Source organism: Aulonocara sp. 'chitande type north' Nkhata Bay, linkage group LG1, assembly GCF_057382095.1.
Source record: "Aulonocara sp. 'chitande type north' Nkhata Bay isolate Kocher_YH1m ecotype deep benthic linkage group LG1, A_spYH_male_GT1.1, whole genome shotgun sequence".
Lineage (NCBI taxonomy): Eukaryota > Metazoa > Chordata > Actinopteri > Cichliformes > Cichlidae > Aulonocara > Aulonocara sp. 'chitande type north' Nkhata Bay.
In genome coordinates this window covers 15,276,420-15,291,254 of record NC_141344.1, presented here as the reverse complement: position 1 = coordinate 15,291,254, position 14,835 = coordinate 15,276,420, and the positions used below count along the sequence as shown (strand labels likewise).

General features: G+C 39.3%; 1 protein-coding gene across 2 annotated transcripts; it reads right to left on the bottom strand.

Moving 5' to 3' along the window:
• Positions 1-630: 630 nt before the first annotated feature.
• eva1ab (eva-1 homolog A, regulator of programmed cell death b) lies at positions 631-12,809 on the bottom strand. 2 transcript variants are annotated; one of them, XM_086284904.1, is made up of 5 exons: positions 12,240-12,809; positions 5,501-5,562; positions 4,414-4,603; positions 3,194-3,550; positions 632-2,265 (listed from the first exon to the last, which is right to left on the bottom strand). In XM_086284904.1, exons 3-5 carry the CDS (start codon positions 4,514-4,516, stop codon positions 2,153-2,155), a joined length of 573 nt encoding a protein of 190 aa, XP_086141030.1. In that variant the 5' UTR covers positions 4,517-4,603; positions 5,501-5,562; positions 12,240-12,809; the 3' UTR covers positions 632-2,152. The 2 variants fall into 2 exon arrangements, with proteins under 2 accessions (XP_086141111.1, XP_086141030.1); XM_086284985.1 differs by lacking the exon at positions 5,501-5,562 and having other exon boundaries at positions 631-2,265.
• Positions 12,810-14,835: the final 2,026 nt, after the last annotated feature.

Here is a 14,835-nt window from a genome sequence, read left to right as displayed (position 1 = left end):
TGAGTTGGACCAACTTAATCGATTAATGTTGAATAAACTTATTTGCTGCAGTCAAGTCCAGAATAGAAAGCCATTTATTAAAGTGTAACTCTGTTCCATGATTATTTTAGGTTCATTTAAAGAGTTATTTTTTGGAGTGTTCAACAAAATATAGTCTGGTCAACATAAAACTTGTCATGGACATCTTTTGCCCTCCAATTTAATGGATTTATAAAATTCATATGGTTTTATAACTAGTAGTATAATAGTAGGTGGGCTGGAGCCTATCCCAGCTGTCAGAGGGCGAGAGCCAGGATACACCCTGGACAAGTCTATCACAAGTAACACCGTATGGCCTCTTGCACTCACATATGGGTAATTTAGAATCACCAACCACCCTTGCTAGATCGTATCATCTCAACAATAATAAATTTAACTAAAATTAATTTCATGCACTGTAGGAACATAAAAAATTTTTGTTCAAATTATTTTGTTCAAATTACAATTAGACTCTTTCCAGTCGTTAAAGGTGACTGTACACACCATTTCCCCGGACCACATGCCCTCGTTATGTTATTCTTATTGGCACGATTCAACAGTGTACATTCAAACTGTAACCCTCACCATCATGGATTCTGCCAACAAACTTAGTAGAGGTGTGTACCACAGACCCAAAACAGACCAAAAAAACCACTGAAATTAAAGTTTATTCACTTTTTCAACTCTTCAACACAGATTTAAATGGAGCATGAGCTGCTAATACATTGTGTGATATGCAGAAAGACCTGCAGCTGATTAGCTGCCATCCTAAGCCATTTCTGTCATAATTATTAGTACACAGTCATTAGGAGATTCAGAATTCTAGCAATATAAGCACCAGTATATCTCCATCTGTGCATCGAGTTATTATGCTGCTCTGTAGAGTGGAAGTTTTACATCTATCTCACCACATTTACACTTTTTCCCTTCTGTTGCCTTTAATTTTACAGTTTCCAGAACTCACAGTGGGATTATAGCAGGTTCACAAACAAATAAGAGTAGATGAGAAAAGTGCAAAAACTCTAAAATGTGGACCATATCTTGATACCAGTGTTTAAGACAGTAGTTCTCAGACTGTGGGTAGATGCCACTTGTTGGGCATTGAGTTACTGCATTAAAACGAAAAAAGGTATCATGGGGACCCTATAAAAAGGCTCTAAAGCAATACAATGAAAATCATGTGACTATAGTTACATGGATGACAATCACCCAATGTTAGTGGAGTAGGATTAAGTGGGGCGTGCCAGAAAAGGTTTGAGAACCACTGATTGAAAATTAATCCAAATGTTATGCAAATGTTTTTGCTTTTATTTGGCCTTAAAACAAAGTACTAAAGAGAATAGTATTGACAATAATTAAACAATAAGTTATTGTTTAAAATCTTTCATTAGATTCTGTTTAAATTCAGTCATCATTAAATTAAGTTGACAGAATAAATAAAAAACATTCCCATTAGTAAATTGGTAATCTAATGCACCGATAGAAAAGTGGCTGTTAAAAAGCTGATACTTTCCAGTACAGATGGTTGGATTGTGATCAGTTTAACAAGCCAAGATCCTTGCTTTGGTGACCCCGTGTGAATAAGAAAGCAGCTAAAAGCTTGCTTAATCTCATCATTTCATTTCAGACTGTACACTCACACACAGCTGTAGCCTCTGTTATGCCCCCTGTTTGCTATACTTCTCAAAGCACTTGTTAATAATAGAAAAGTTAGAAAATCCCAGCGACTTTATGGCAGCAGCTACATATCGCAGATTCTCTGAAATATCTGCTACGGCTGGCAGCAGTGGTGGTCATCTGTGCTCTTTGTGTCTCTACCAGTTGATGTTTCGGGGCATTCTTCTTCCAAAAATGTCATTGCTGTCTCTTGTTGGATGACTGAACTATCGCAGCTCATATGTTTTCATTAATTTACACAGTAGAGGGACTTCTCCAGGCATTTCTGTCAGTGACAGTTTCACAAGAGTCACATTGGCACAATACATCAGTCCAGTAAGCTGATGGCTATTCATGTCATATAGTATTTATTCACCTATATAGCTATTAGATCCGTTTCCATCCATCAGCTGTATGTTTGTTTCCTTCTTTTTTCAGTCTGTATCTCAGTCTGCGCATCTCTCTGTTTACTGTTGTTTCAATAATATCTGTTAAGACTTTGAGTGACTGTACTGATGTCTGGTTGTCCGTTCATCCAGATCTCTCGGAGGATCCTCTCCCGCTCTTCTAGCCTCTGGGCCCGGTCCAGCTCTGATGACACACATACACAGAATAAGTTTTATGGACACTGTCCATTCATGTTACTGTCAGATTTATTATTTATTTATTATTCTATTTGAAGATAGGAGCATGTGTGTGTGATTATGTCTGGCTGCCGTGCTCATAGAGACATAACCAGAGCGTCACACCAACACAGTGTGAGATTTCAGCAGTCTTATTCTAATTAATTCATTGCTGTGGACACTGTGCAACATGGGTGAACAAACAGTATATAAAAGATGGCTTCCAGGTCTGAAAGGGGAAACCAGACGTGCTTTAAACTTGCATTCTAATCCAGCAGGGGTGACCTTTGGTTGCAAAAGAAGGCTGTTGGTATTGAAGTCTATGAGAAAATGAGTCTTTTGTAGACTTTGGTAAACACTTTCCAGATGAGTGTTATGTCTGGGTTTCTGTTAGCTAGTTTGTGGACTATGTTATTGGGCTTCTAATCCACCAATAAGTTATAAACACCGAGTCTGCCTTTATGTGTCTACGTCCTATAGAAGCTTGTTTTCACCAATAAAATGAATAAATAAATCAAATTGCCATGCTGCTAGCTGAGAAAAATTTAGGAGTGCATGCCTGTCTGATGTTTGTGTTGCAGTAAAATGATGCATAATGAATCATAAATACAGAGGAGCATGTGTTAAAAGAAGCACAACACAATAACTTTATGTTAAGTCTGCTATTTGAGTAAATGTACTTTCAAAACTGCTTTTTATTAAAACATTTCACTGGACTACGATTCATATCTAAAGGATCGGATCATCTGAATCACAGCAATACTATGATGTCATATGATGTGTGGGTTATCAAATTAGGAGACCTTATTTTAAAGGAAACAGCTTGCTGGATGTGTGAATGATGTCTTAGTGTGTGGATGGTGACATTGGTGTGCGTCAGTGTCTGCCACAGATACCCTCAGCCGATGTGAACATGGTGGCGTGCATTAGGGATCTCTCAAAGCGTCTGCGTCTCCGGGCTGATGGATCAGTTGTGTCATCCCAGTCCTCAGACTCACTTTCCCCAGTGGGCCCAGTCTCTCCAGAGGGGACGACGGCAGTATTGTCTGGGTTACTGTCTGCGGGCTGATGGTGGTGACAGCTGTGATGCCGACGATGTTGGAGTCTGTTCCTTGGGCGATGGGGAAGATTGTTAGTGTTGCCATAGTGGCAGTCTGCTCGACAGTGTATTTGGAAGACGATGGCGCACAGTGTGACAAGAAGGCCAACGCACACGCCGCCAAGAAACACAAGCGCTGTCCTCTCGGGCTGGTCTGTAAGAGAGGCAGGATAAATTAACAAATAAATTAACTGCTGTTTCATCCTTCTCTCAGTCCCTCCCTGCACAGTCTTTAGTCTTTATGTACTACGTTTTCAGACATCCCTCACCTGTCTGTTGTCTTTACACTGTTTCCACCTTCTGACCTCCACACATCTGTCTTTGAGCCAGTGGGCCAACGTCGCTGATCCCTTTTCAGCTTTCAATGCCAGAAAAATGTTTGACATGTTTGTATCTGCTTTGTGTTTTCTAGATCAAATTAATTTTAGTGCATGGGCCCTAAAGCCCCTAGTTTGGTCTCTAGAAGATCAGACCAGTGAAACCTTTTCCTTCTTTTATATAGTGTAAAAATGCATGTATGTTCCCATGTAAAAAGAAAAAAGAAATCAATAATAGGTCTTGCTTTTTTCAAAATGAGTCAGTCTGCTGTTATTACAAAGAAATATTACTGCCGTAAATCAAAGAACCATCTTGGTTCAGTGTAATGTAACAGAGCAGCAGTAATATTTTTGTCAGTTAGAAAGCTGTGAAACATGTGGCTCAGATTAAACTAACAATGCAGACAAACACTCTCATGAACTAATCCTTTCTTCATGATTTGATACACAATCCATCCTATGTGGGAAAATACAGTCAAAGTGTGATAAATGATTCCTTTTTTTCTGCAGTTTTCACATGTTCTGAAGGCAGATGTCAAACTTTTAACAGACCTGTTCTTGCTCTTTGTTTCATACCCCTAGTAGGTTTATGTGCTAATATTATGTGCTAAGTTAAAGAAATTAGCACATAATATTTGCTCATCACATCAATCCCACATAAAAGCTTCTTTTTTCTTTCTTTCAATTGGACCTACTGTACCTGCAATGAAGGTGTAAGCAGCCAGTATGTTGCTAAGCAATGCCATCTCCTGGGACACCACCTTCACTTCCATATTTGGGCTTCCTGTTGTTGGAGCGCTCATGTTGTGGTTACTATTTTTCCTGCAGAAGTCAGTTCAGCACCTCATGATAAGGAGGATTTTCCCTGAATTCTTAAACCTGTAAATACCCTAAAACATAAGAATGAGAAACAAATTAGAAAATGAATAGCGTAAGTAACTTCAATAAGTCATGTACTAAAGCTAAACTACATTCATGTGAAAAAGTTTGTTTTCTCAGGACTGCATGCAATCCTCAGAAGAAGAAAAAACAAGTATACCCTCACTACAGGAATTAAGAGGGAAAGTAGCAAATAGGTGTTGCTAATCAAATGCACATGATTGATCGTCAGAAAATGTGAGCACCGCTATAGTTTTGCCAGTTTGCTGGTTGAGAGCATTTAAATGAGTGCTAACACAATGCAACGATCTTCCCAAGTGTGGAGGTCCCAGCAAATTCACCGAAGGCCATGCAATGCTCAGTGAAACTGCAAAAAAAAGAGTTACAGCTCATACTTTGCTGGCCTCAGTTAACATGATATTACATTTTGTGACAATACAGTTAGAAAATGACTAAGCAAGGCAGCAGGGCTTAGGTTTGCCCCACCTGAACAAACCTCAAAACAAACAATGTTGTTTGGACAGAAGAGACCAAAGTTGGAGATGATGTACAATAGCATGCTTGGTGAAAACCAAACATGCATGTCAGGGCAAACAACGCATGTGTCAAGCACGGTGGTGGAGGAGTGATAATTAGCCCTAAATCCTGGCCACAAATGGATCATGAAATAGAACAATGGTACCAAGCAGAGCAGCAAATCTACCACGTTTCACACGTTCATGTGAGCCAGTTGTCCACATTAAAGTGAGTACAGGGGAAGGGTGGAAAATAAAGGTACCCCTGGTAACCCCTTTTCAGTTTATCAACAATCAAAACTGTGGCTTTATGGAGACAAGTCAAAGTGGTTAAACTGTCATTTAACAAATTAAAGTTAATCACAGAGGACTTTGAAAACACTGATGCCTTACCCATCAATCTGTACCTCCCTCCCAGTTTTCACCATCATTATCAACATGCCTGAGCTGTTTTCCTGCAGCGTTTAAAAGAAAAAAAAAAACAATAATTAGGCATCCATACCTCAGATAATATTTTGTTTTTGGCACAAAAAACACGCATGTATTCACACATTCTTTTGTGCACTTAAGTCAGTTTTGCAATATCTGTGCAGCACACAGACATGAACACACACGATTTAGTGCAGAGCTCATTCACTTGAGAGAGGGTGTTTGGAAGTAAAGGAAAGCCAGCGTGGAGATTTTCAAAACCAAGTATTTTTACACAAAACAGTTCATAGACGTGGACATTGTTTTAAACGTGAAGATTGAACATCAAGGATTTGATTCAGAATAATTTCTTACTTTGTCGACCACTAGGTGGCAACAAACAGCTGCGAGTGTTGCTGAAAGCTCAGGAGTTCAAGGCTTCCCATTAAGACTTTGCGAACCTGGCAACAGACTCAAGCACACATGCTGCCGTGCACCAGCTTATAACTGACAAAGCAACTTTAGTGCTGAAAAGCGCTCATTTCAAATGTGCTAAAGTTGCAATGCAGATGTGTGGAAAGAAAATAAAAGCATAAGAAGGTTGCAGTAATGTCTCAGGACTTAAACAGCTTGGCTGTAGCTCTGCATAGATGGATGTTTGGCTTTGAGCACACTGAATTGTAACTTAAATCACGTTAACTTTCAGCTTTAATGCTGTGCCTTTTAAAGCCTAAAAGAAGTACAGCCTAGAATCAAGCTCATGTTTTTGGCTTGCAGACAGTGCTATTCGTGCTTTTAGATTGTTTTAGTGTATCAGCCTGAACTACATCCTCCAGCTAAAATCTTTGCTGCTACCTAATATTGCAGCTCAGCCGAAGGGGACATTGTTAATGTTTAGTTCCTGTCATGCTGTCATGAGCATGAGTCTCTTCGCACAGACAGATGCGCTTCTTTTTACAGAGAAAATGATTTCTGCATGAAAGGGCTTACAACAACGTTTGTTTTTGAGTAACCGATTTCTGGGAAGTTTATTTTCCCCCACATGTATTTTTTGTTTGCTTTGAAGAACAGTTCAGCCGGATGCATAGAATTACAGGCCAGAGCAAAAATAAATGTAGTGGTGGTGAATTGTTCCTTTAAATTGTCTACATTTACTCTACGGTTTATTACCGTCTCTTGTCAGTGAGCTGAAAACATGAAAGTGGTTTTTAACATGCGCACATTTGGCGCTGACCTGGAAATGTGCTTGTTTCAGAGAGACAGTCCATCAAGTCCGGGCTTCAGAGAATGTCATAAATTACCCACACTAACAAGAAGTGTAAGGGGGGTTTTATTTTTATTTTTATCTAGGCCACAGAATAGAGTGTATTATATACGGCCTTTGGTCTGGACATAAAGATCCAAACTTAGACTATCCGGGGCATTTCTTTAAGCTCAAGCATAAAGAGTATGACATGATGGTTGGTGTCATATACAGTAAGTGATGATTATTAAACACTGAAATGAGTAGCTAAATCTCAGGGGGAGAAATTATTAAGTTACAATAAAGCAATATTAATAGTAATTAATAGTAAGAAGAAATACAACAATAACTCTTTGAAATAACCAGCTTAAATTACAAATCATTGTGTTTGAACTAGTTTAGTTCTGTATTTAAATTTCATAGCCCCTGTGTTATCAGTGTTACTGAACTCAAAGCTCGAGTGGCTTTTGGTGTCATTTGGACAAAATAAAAAATTTGAATAAGCTTTCAGAATATTGTAATTCAAGTCTGAAATGGTCTGGACGTTTCTAAAATACTTTGCACAGTCTCGCCTGTTACAAAAGACTCACAGGTCTTTTCATATCAGAACAGATTATTTATGTTTCAGTGTTGGAAATAAGATGCAGTGGGTTAAACAGAAGACCTTCAGAGCACAGTTTATATCTTGCGTGAAGCCAAAAATCAGCTCTGACATGTTCCTAGCACATATGGAGGACACATATGGAGGACGTGCATTGCTTAAAGCGTAGAAGTATGACTGCACGAGTGGGCTGTCTATTCCAGCAGTGTTTTTCTTTTCTTTTTTTTTCTGTATTTCTGCAGACTGCAGTTTTAATGGTTCACATGATTCTTATAATGTGTATGATGGAGTTTGAATGACTTTACTTGTACAGCACCAAGAATAAACCTGTCCCCATCAGCTAGGCCATCTAATAAAAGCTCCCTCTTCCTAAAGATAATCCTAGAGTGTAAGAAAACTGAATTTATACATTAACACCCGCAGCCCTGCAGACATTTACAGTCTTGTTAGAGATAAATGAAAACTTGTGTCCTAAGATACTCTTATTCTCTGTAGCTGCAAAAAATGATGACGATAATGATTAAGCAAAATTTCCAGAAATGACATATCAAATCTGAACAATGCTTAATGCTTACACAGAAAATGTGCAAAGCACCTCAGAAAGACTTTTCTTTTCTAGCATCTTCTTCAAATAAAATCTCGCTGTAAATAAACTTTATTTAATTTCATAAATGTGATTTCCCCACAGATTTAATACACGTTGTGTGTTCTCCATCAGATTACTTCACGAAGACTCTTTTCTTAATGCCAAACAACAGTAAAGATATCAGCCTATGAAAAGGCAGCGTTTATAAAAATGAACAATGACACTTTTAAACATGTAAATCTGAACTGTGTAGAAATACAAAGATGCCAAATACAGAATGTTGTGCTCTTGAGCTGCACAGCTGTAAAGACACGGCACTGAAATTTAAACTTGAACAGATGAAAAATGGATGAAGCTCTGAGAGAAGATCAAACTGGCCTAATTTCTCTGGATGTTTTCAGCTGTAAAAACGCTGAAGCGCAGTGCTCTTGACCTGTCGGGAGAAACTAAGAGGACACTAGAGAACAAATCTGCATTTTATCTGTCACGTTTCTGGAAATATGGGCCAAGCGAGAGTCATTTTTGTCCCCTCCTTACTTACTGTTAGGCATAAAAAACACACACCTCGCGCTTTTAATTATGTTAGAAAACAAACTGAAGAGTCGAAAAGCAACTTGTCATCACGGGACATACAGAAGCAAAGAATAAAAAAACAAAAAAGGCAAATCGCATTTCATTAAAGTGCAACATAACACGAGCAAACATAACACAACCTCCAAGCCCTTCTAAAGTCACTGACTGTCAGGGTCATTTTGTGATGTTGTGTGTAAATGCTGCAGGACGTGACTGCCCTTCTCTCGCCCACTCCCCTGCTTACTCTTTCTTTCTGTCTTTAAATATGACAGTATAGCTTCCTGTATGTTACAAAAAAAAAATAGCATTATACCATCATTAATAATTTATAGTTATGGGTATTAATCACACCTTTTAAAAAAACGTAACACCTATCTACCTTCACAAACAAGCCGCGGGACAAAAAGCAGATGTTCATCAGTATTAGAGTTGAGTGGTGAATGAAAAGTCATGCAATAAATTCCTATCAGCCAGCTGATCGCCACAGTTATGTAATGACATTAGTATGAGACGGTTGGCCTGCTGCCAGCTCATTACAGTCAGTCACACTCTGTTCAGCAGTCTAGAAATAATAAGCTGTTTACTCTGATGACTCAACTACATGCGAAAGGCTTTTTCTCACTCTGTACTTCACAGTCGGTCGATCGCACTGCAAAACTAAGATTTGCGATGCTCTTCTTTGCTTTCTTCCTTAAAAGCACTTTTTTTCTGATTGTTTGTCCAATAAATATGAAGCCCGTAGGGAACCCGAAGTCCTGCAGAACCATTGGATCAGTGCTCTTGTGTGCATGTGAATGTGAAGTCGTACAAAGGCGTGGCAGTCCTTTGGGCACTGTTCACAGATTTAGGCAGTGGCCGGTCTTTCAGTCAGGCTTTTTGCACTTGTGCGTGCCATCTTTCGTCTTTTCATCCCACTGAAGCAGATGTTTTTCTTTGAAGCTCTCCTGACCCAACTACATTTCAAGCATTTCAAGTGACCATGTCAATATTGGCGGCTTTATGAGCATGTTTGTAGCTAATATGTCTTTGTGGTGATGGTGTGGCCGCCCTGGTGAGTGTTTCTTCAAGGTTCACAGAGGAGGTATTTGGGGATTCAGCCATCTTCTGTATGGTGCACATGATCAGAGAAAGCCTAGTTTCTGGAGGAGTGTTGCTTAGGGCAAAACATCTCTGGTGGGAACTTTTTCTTTCCAAGAAATGCAGAATACTCAATGAACGCAGTGCACGTACAAGGCATGAAATTCCTTCTGCTGATGTGGAAGTGTTCATGTGAGGTTCATGTGCTCACCACACTTTTTGTTTACCTTGCAAGGTCTTTTTTCATACTTATTGAATTGTATGCTGATATGTTCGAGACATTCAACATTTCAGCCCTGGATATTTATCTTTTTGATGCTGATCGTTAGAATAAAGTGCCTACATGACCCCCACAGCATGCAGTGCAAGAGATAGGACACCAGTCCATCAGTTATTGGAGGCAGTTTTTGGCAATCGTGCGTGGAAACGGCAGTGTCATCAGCAAAGAGGCCTTTTTTGACCTTTTAACCTTTGTAGGTCAAACAGCTTCTTGTGGGCTTCACTGTGGAGGTAGGTGACCGCAGTAAAGTGGCCAAATGACCAGAAAAGAACATTCAAAATAGCTGAAATTTCAAAATAAAGATGTGGTTTGTATAGTCTTGCATACTCTGATGGGCATGTCGCAGTCACAGATCTTCTTCATGTTGTCACTGAAGGAGTTCGCTGGCTTTTCTCAAGGATCATGAAATATTGTATCTGCTCTCTATGTTGAATGCTCTGTGAAGCCGATGACGGTAATAGTAGAGTCCCTGTTTTTTGCTACTTCTCCTATGATTGCCAACCGTTTCCAAGCTTGTTCAGATTTGAATGCACACTGACCCTAAATATGAGACGTGGAGCTTCTTCAGCACCAGGTGAGCAAAGATTTACTCACCATACAGAGTATGAATATGCTATGACAGTTTTTGCAGTTCCCTCTATCCTCCTTGTTCTTCCAGATTGTGATGATATTGGCATATTTCATGTCCTGGGACACAGCTCCCTCCTCCCAGACAGAGGAGTTAGTGGAGTTAGCCAAGGACTGGTCATCTGGCACACAAGAGCAATGGTTGGCCATCACTGCTTTTTAAACAGTACATGCCTGAGTTCTTGGCTCTAATCGCTGTGTTTTGCCAACAAGAAATTTAAAACACATATTTAAACTTTAACTGAACTCATGAATTTGCTTGGAGGGGTTTTCACGAATGCTAAAAGTTTATATCTCATATGTTAGATTGGCTGGATTTGTTTTAAATTGAGTCTGCATAATCTAGGATTATGGCTCAGAGAACGTGAAATTTTGCAATGATATGATTAAAGTTTGTGTGGTTTGTTATACTGTATGTATAAATGTACATTTTTAGCAAGAACCCCGGTTCGATCCCCGGTGGACACAGAACTCCCTCTGAGGTTGCGTCGGGAAAGGCATCTGGTGTAAGACTATCTAAACACGCAGAACTACTCGCTGAGGTGACCCCGTATGAATAAGGGAGCAGCTGAAAGTGGCTTTAATGCTAATTTTAAAATACAGAAATCAAAAGTCCATCGCTCTCTTTTCAAAACATGCAAAATCAATTACACATAAGTCTTTATTGAAATGCTTTGAAATCCCCATAGCTACAGTTTAGATCATCTCACATATTAAGTCACTTCTATTATTTTACTAATATTTTATTACTAGTCGTACTTTATGTGAACCATTTTTTATTTTCCTAAACATTTGAACATTTTTGCCCAAAGTATTGGATAACAGAGGTGAAGCCGGCAGAATAAAGTGTGCTTTTCTTCAGGTATTTTGTTGGGCAGTTATTCCCAGCTTTGTTCGGTGATGATGCTTCAGTTTGTAAGAATAGGTGTGGCAATCAATGGCTACCTATGGCTCAGTCATTTACTCTATGGGGATGCAAAGTTTCAGTGATCACATCTCTGTGTGTCACTGCAGTCCATACATGTGATACCTTTCCCAGATATTATCCAGAGTCCACAGGGTTATATTTTAAATCTTTTTAGTCCCATCACTGCAATGAAAGCAATAAAGGCATATATCAAGCTCCTTATATATTAATTTTTTTCGAGTGAAGTCTCCTAGACTCCAGCCCGAGGTGTAAAACATGTTGCGCCTTTGTTTTCATACACACTGATGCTCTTCTCTCTTTTCTTTTTTTGCATGTCTGGCCAAATTCTTATGTGGCACAATAGCTCTTTGTTTTCCTCCATGTGGTTGAGAAAACTATATAGTTCCTCCGACCCGTGGTGTAGTCCACCACAACACTAACAGAACATACAAAAGCTCTTCCTGCACAGGCTCAATCCTCCACATCATGCTCATCACACTTTAAGCATATTTCTTCCCCCGTGTGTGTGACTGCTGATACTAATCTAACGTGACACTGGCCTTTCCCTCTGCTGCTGCACCGGAGCGAGAGTGTGCACGCAGATTTAGAAAAAAAAACAAAAACGGAAACAAGACAGAAAATTAAAGAAAAGAAAAAAATTACTTGGCGGCACAAAGAGTAATTATATGGAGGGAAAAGTAATCGAGCAGTGAGAAAGACAGATTTGAGACTTCCTACAAAATCATAATAATTATAAGCAGATATAAAAACCAGCAGTGGTGTCACCATGAGCAGTTATCAGCACATGTAAATAAAATGTTTGTACTTACATGTTAATAATGTGAAGAGCCCATCTGCTCTCCTGTCCTCTCATTCCTCCTTTCCTCTTTACTCTGGTCTTCTCTTTTCTCCTCCTCTCGGTACTCCTCTACTCTGTGCTCGACTCTCTCCTCCCCTTTTTTCTCCTCTCCTATTATCTCCACTCTTCTCTTTGCCTTTCTCTCAAAGAATACCAAAAGAAGACTAACAGTACAATTATAAGTATAAATCTCCTCTGCCCTCCCACAGTTGTCAGACAGGCCCAAAAGCCTCCGTCTCCTCTTCTCTTTCTTATGTAGATACAAATTAAAAATGTCAGTCATTCTCCTTTCATGCCCTCAGTTCTTCTTTCTTTAATGCCGTAGCAGCAGGAGGAGAAGGTACACTGCTCCGACTGTTTTCCAGAGTGCAGCTTTCCTTTATTCCGTTTTAGTTTTCTTTTTAGAGCGAGACATAGGTCAGCTCCTCGGGGCAGAAATGTGACATGAGAGACCCCGACAGGTCTGCCAAATCTCTCTCCTCTCTCTCCCTTTCCCAAACGTCTGCATGCCCTCCTCTCTGACTCTGCTGCTTTTTCCTCTTTCACTCAACAACGCACACACAGCAGGACACATGTGCAGTTGTAAATGAAGACTCGCTGCCTCTCCTCATTTGCGCTTGGTCTGTTTTTCATGTGGAGCGCTCAGCAGGAGGGAGGAGAGAGAAACACTGAGGAGAGGAGAAGAAGAGGGACAGTGGGGCAGGAAACCAAGCAGAATACAATATTTCATGTGCAGTGTTGAAAAAAAGTGCTATAATTTAGACGCATCACATGAAATTTCAGAAAATCACATCACGCCTGCACCCTGTAAAGCTAAGCTTTTTTTAAATGTGTAAATATATATATATATATATATTTGTATATATAGTCACTAATCAGTAAAAGAGGCATGAGATAAAATTCAAAACTGAGCAGCACAGTGTTTCACATGCGCAGAGATGACAGTGAGTGGCTGTGACAGATGAGGATTTCAGTCACCTGTGAAGTCACCTTCTCACTGCATGGGCACACTTTGGATATTATTATTATTATTATTATTATTATTATTATCATTATTTATTTATACTGCAGTCGGACCATGTGCCCTTACAGTAATACTTATAGCTGATATTTTAGCACCAAATCAACACTTTTCTAAAAGATCAAAAACAACTTTATATCAGATTAACACTAGAGATGGACCGATCCGATATTACGTATCGGTATCGGTCCGATACTGACCTAAATTACTGGATCGGATATCGGAGAAAAATAAAAAATGTAATCCGATCCATTAAATATCACGAAAGCACCTCACAAAACTTGCAACACGCTGTAACTCACCTCAGAAGTTAGCACGTCGGAGCAGTATGCATCACGTGATAGAGCGGCTGTGGCATGCGGGACCTGTCGGTGGTCTGGATAGCATGTGGAGCTTCGCTAGCAACCCGGCATTTCATCTCCGACAAAGTTATCCCCGAGAGAAGTAAAGCAAGTGTGTAAGTCCATCTCTGAATGTTTGTAAAGCATTCCTGCGTTAAGCTTAACAAGCGACTGCCTCTCCTGCTGCTACTTCAATCATGAAACTGCTTAAATGATCAGCTGATCGGCTTTTCTGTCGCGAGTCCGTGTCTCTTGTTTGCTTTTGGCCCACTTTGCACCAGAAAGAGGAAACCAGCGGCTGAACAACAGCAGCACGTTTAAGCTTGATCAGCTGTTGTTAGAATTTATTTAATATTTCTTTCTACTCCAGGATCTTTTTCTACGTAGCTGACGCTGGTAACTGTGCAGGGGCGGATCTAGCAAAGTTTAGCCAGGGGGGCCGATAGGGCATTAACAGGGAAAAGGGGGCACAAAGACATACTTTTCTTTCTTATTCTCATTTAAAATGTCTAGCTTTTAATAAATAATTATCTGACACCCAAAGTTTTAATTTGATGTAAAATGAATAGAAGTCAATTACTGTATATAGTAACTATTACGTCTAATATATATACCCTAGTAAGCTATAGTACTTTTTCCTTTGGGAAGGTACCATCTGTGCAGTCTGCAATTTTGTTGAAGAAAGATGTTGAATCTATTTAATATTTCTTGAAAAATAATTGATTTCTGTGCATTTTTTTTCACACTGCATCAAATTAAGGTTGATTACGTCGATTAAGCATCATGAGGTGGAGCGTGAGGGGTGGTTCCCTATTTTTTATTTATTTATTTTTGTTGTTGCTGGGAGTTGGAACCCTATTAGTTAGGTTGCTTAATATTTATGCTAAGTACTCTTTAAAATACCAGAATAGGGAGGATGGTGCAGGTTTAAGTTTATTAGATTGATCAGTATTGCTGAACTATGAAATATTTTTTTTTGCATACAGGTATAACAGAATAGCTTTAGTGTAGTTGTTGTTTTAAACTTGAGTATGAACTTATACAAAATGCAGCAAGATATTTAAAAAACAGTTTTGTTGATTAAAAAACATTATATCGGATTCATATCGGTATCGGCAGATATCCAAATTTATGATATCGGTATCGGTATCGGACATAAAAAAGTGGTATCGTGCCATCTCTAATTAACACTGATGAAAATTTCA

Bases quoted from the DNA above. Each gene is read 5' to 3' on its own strand.
- eva1ab (XM_086284985.1), bottom strand. From the start codon at position 4,516: ATGAGCGCTCCAACAACAGGAAGCCCAAATATGGAAGTGAAGGTGGTG. The intron at 3,551-4,413 runs GTACAGTAGGTC...CCTCTCTTACAG, and splicing joins TGCTTACACCTTCATTGCAG to ACCAGCCCGAGAGGACAGCG. The intron at 2,266-3,193 runs GTATCTGTGGCA...GTGTGTCATCAG, and splicing joins CATGTTCACATCGGCTGAGG to AGCTGGACCGGGCCCAGAGG.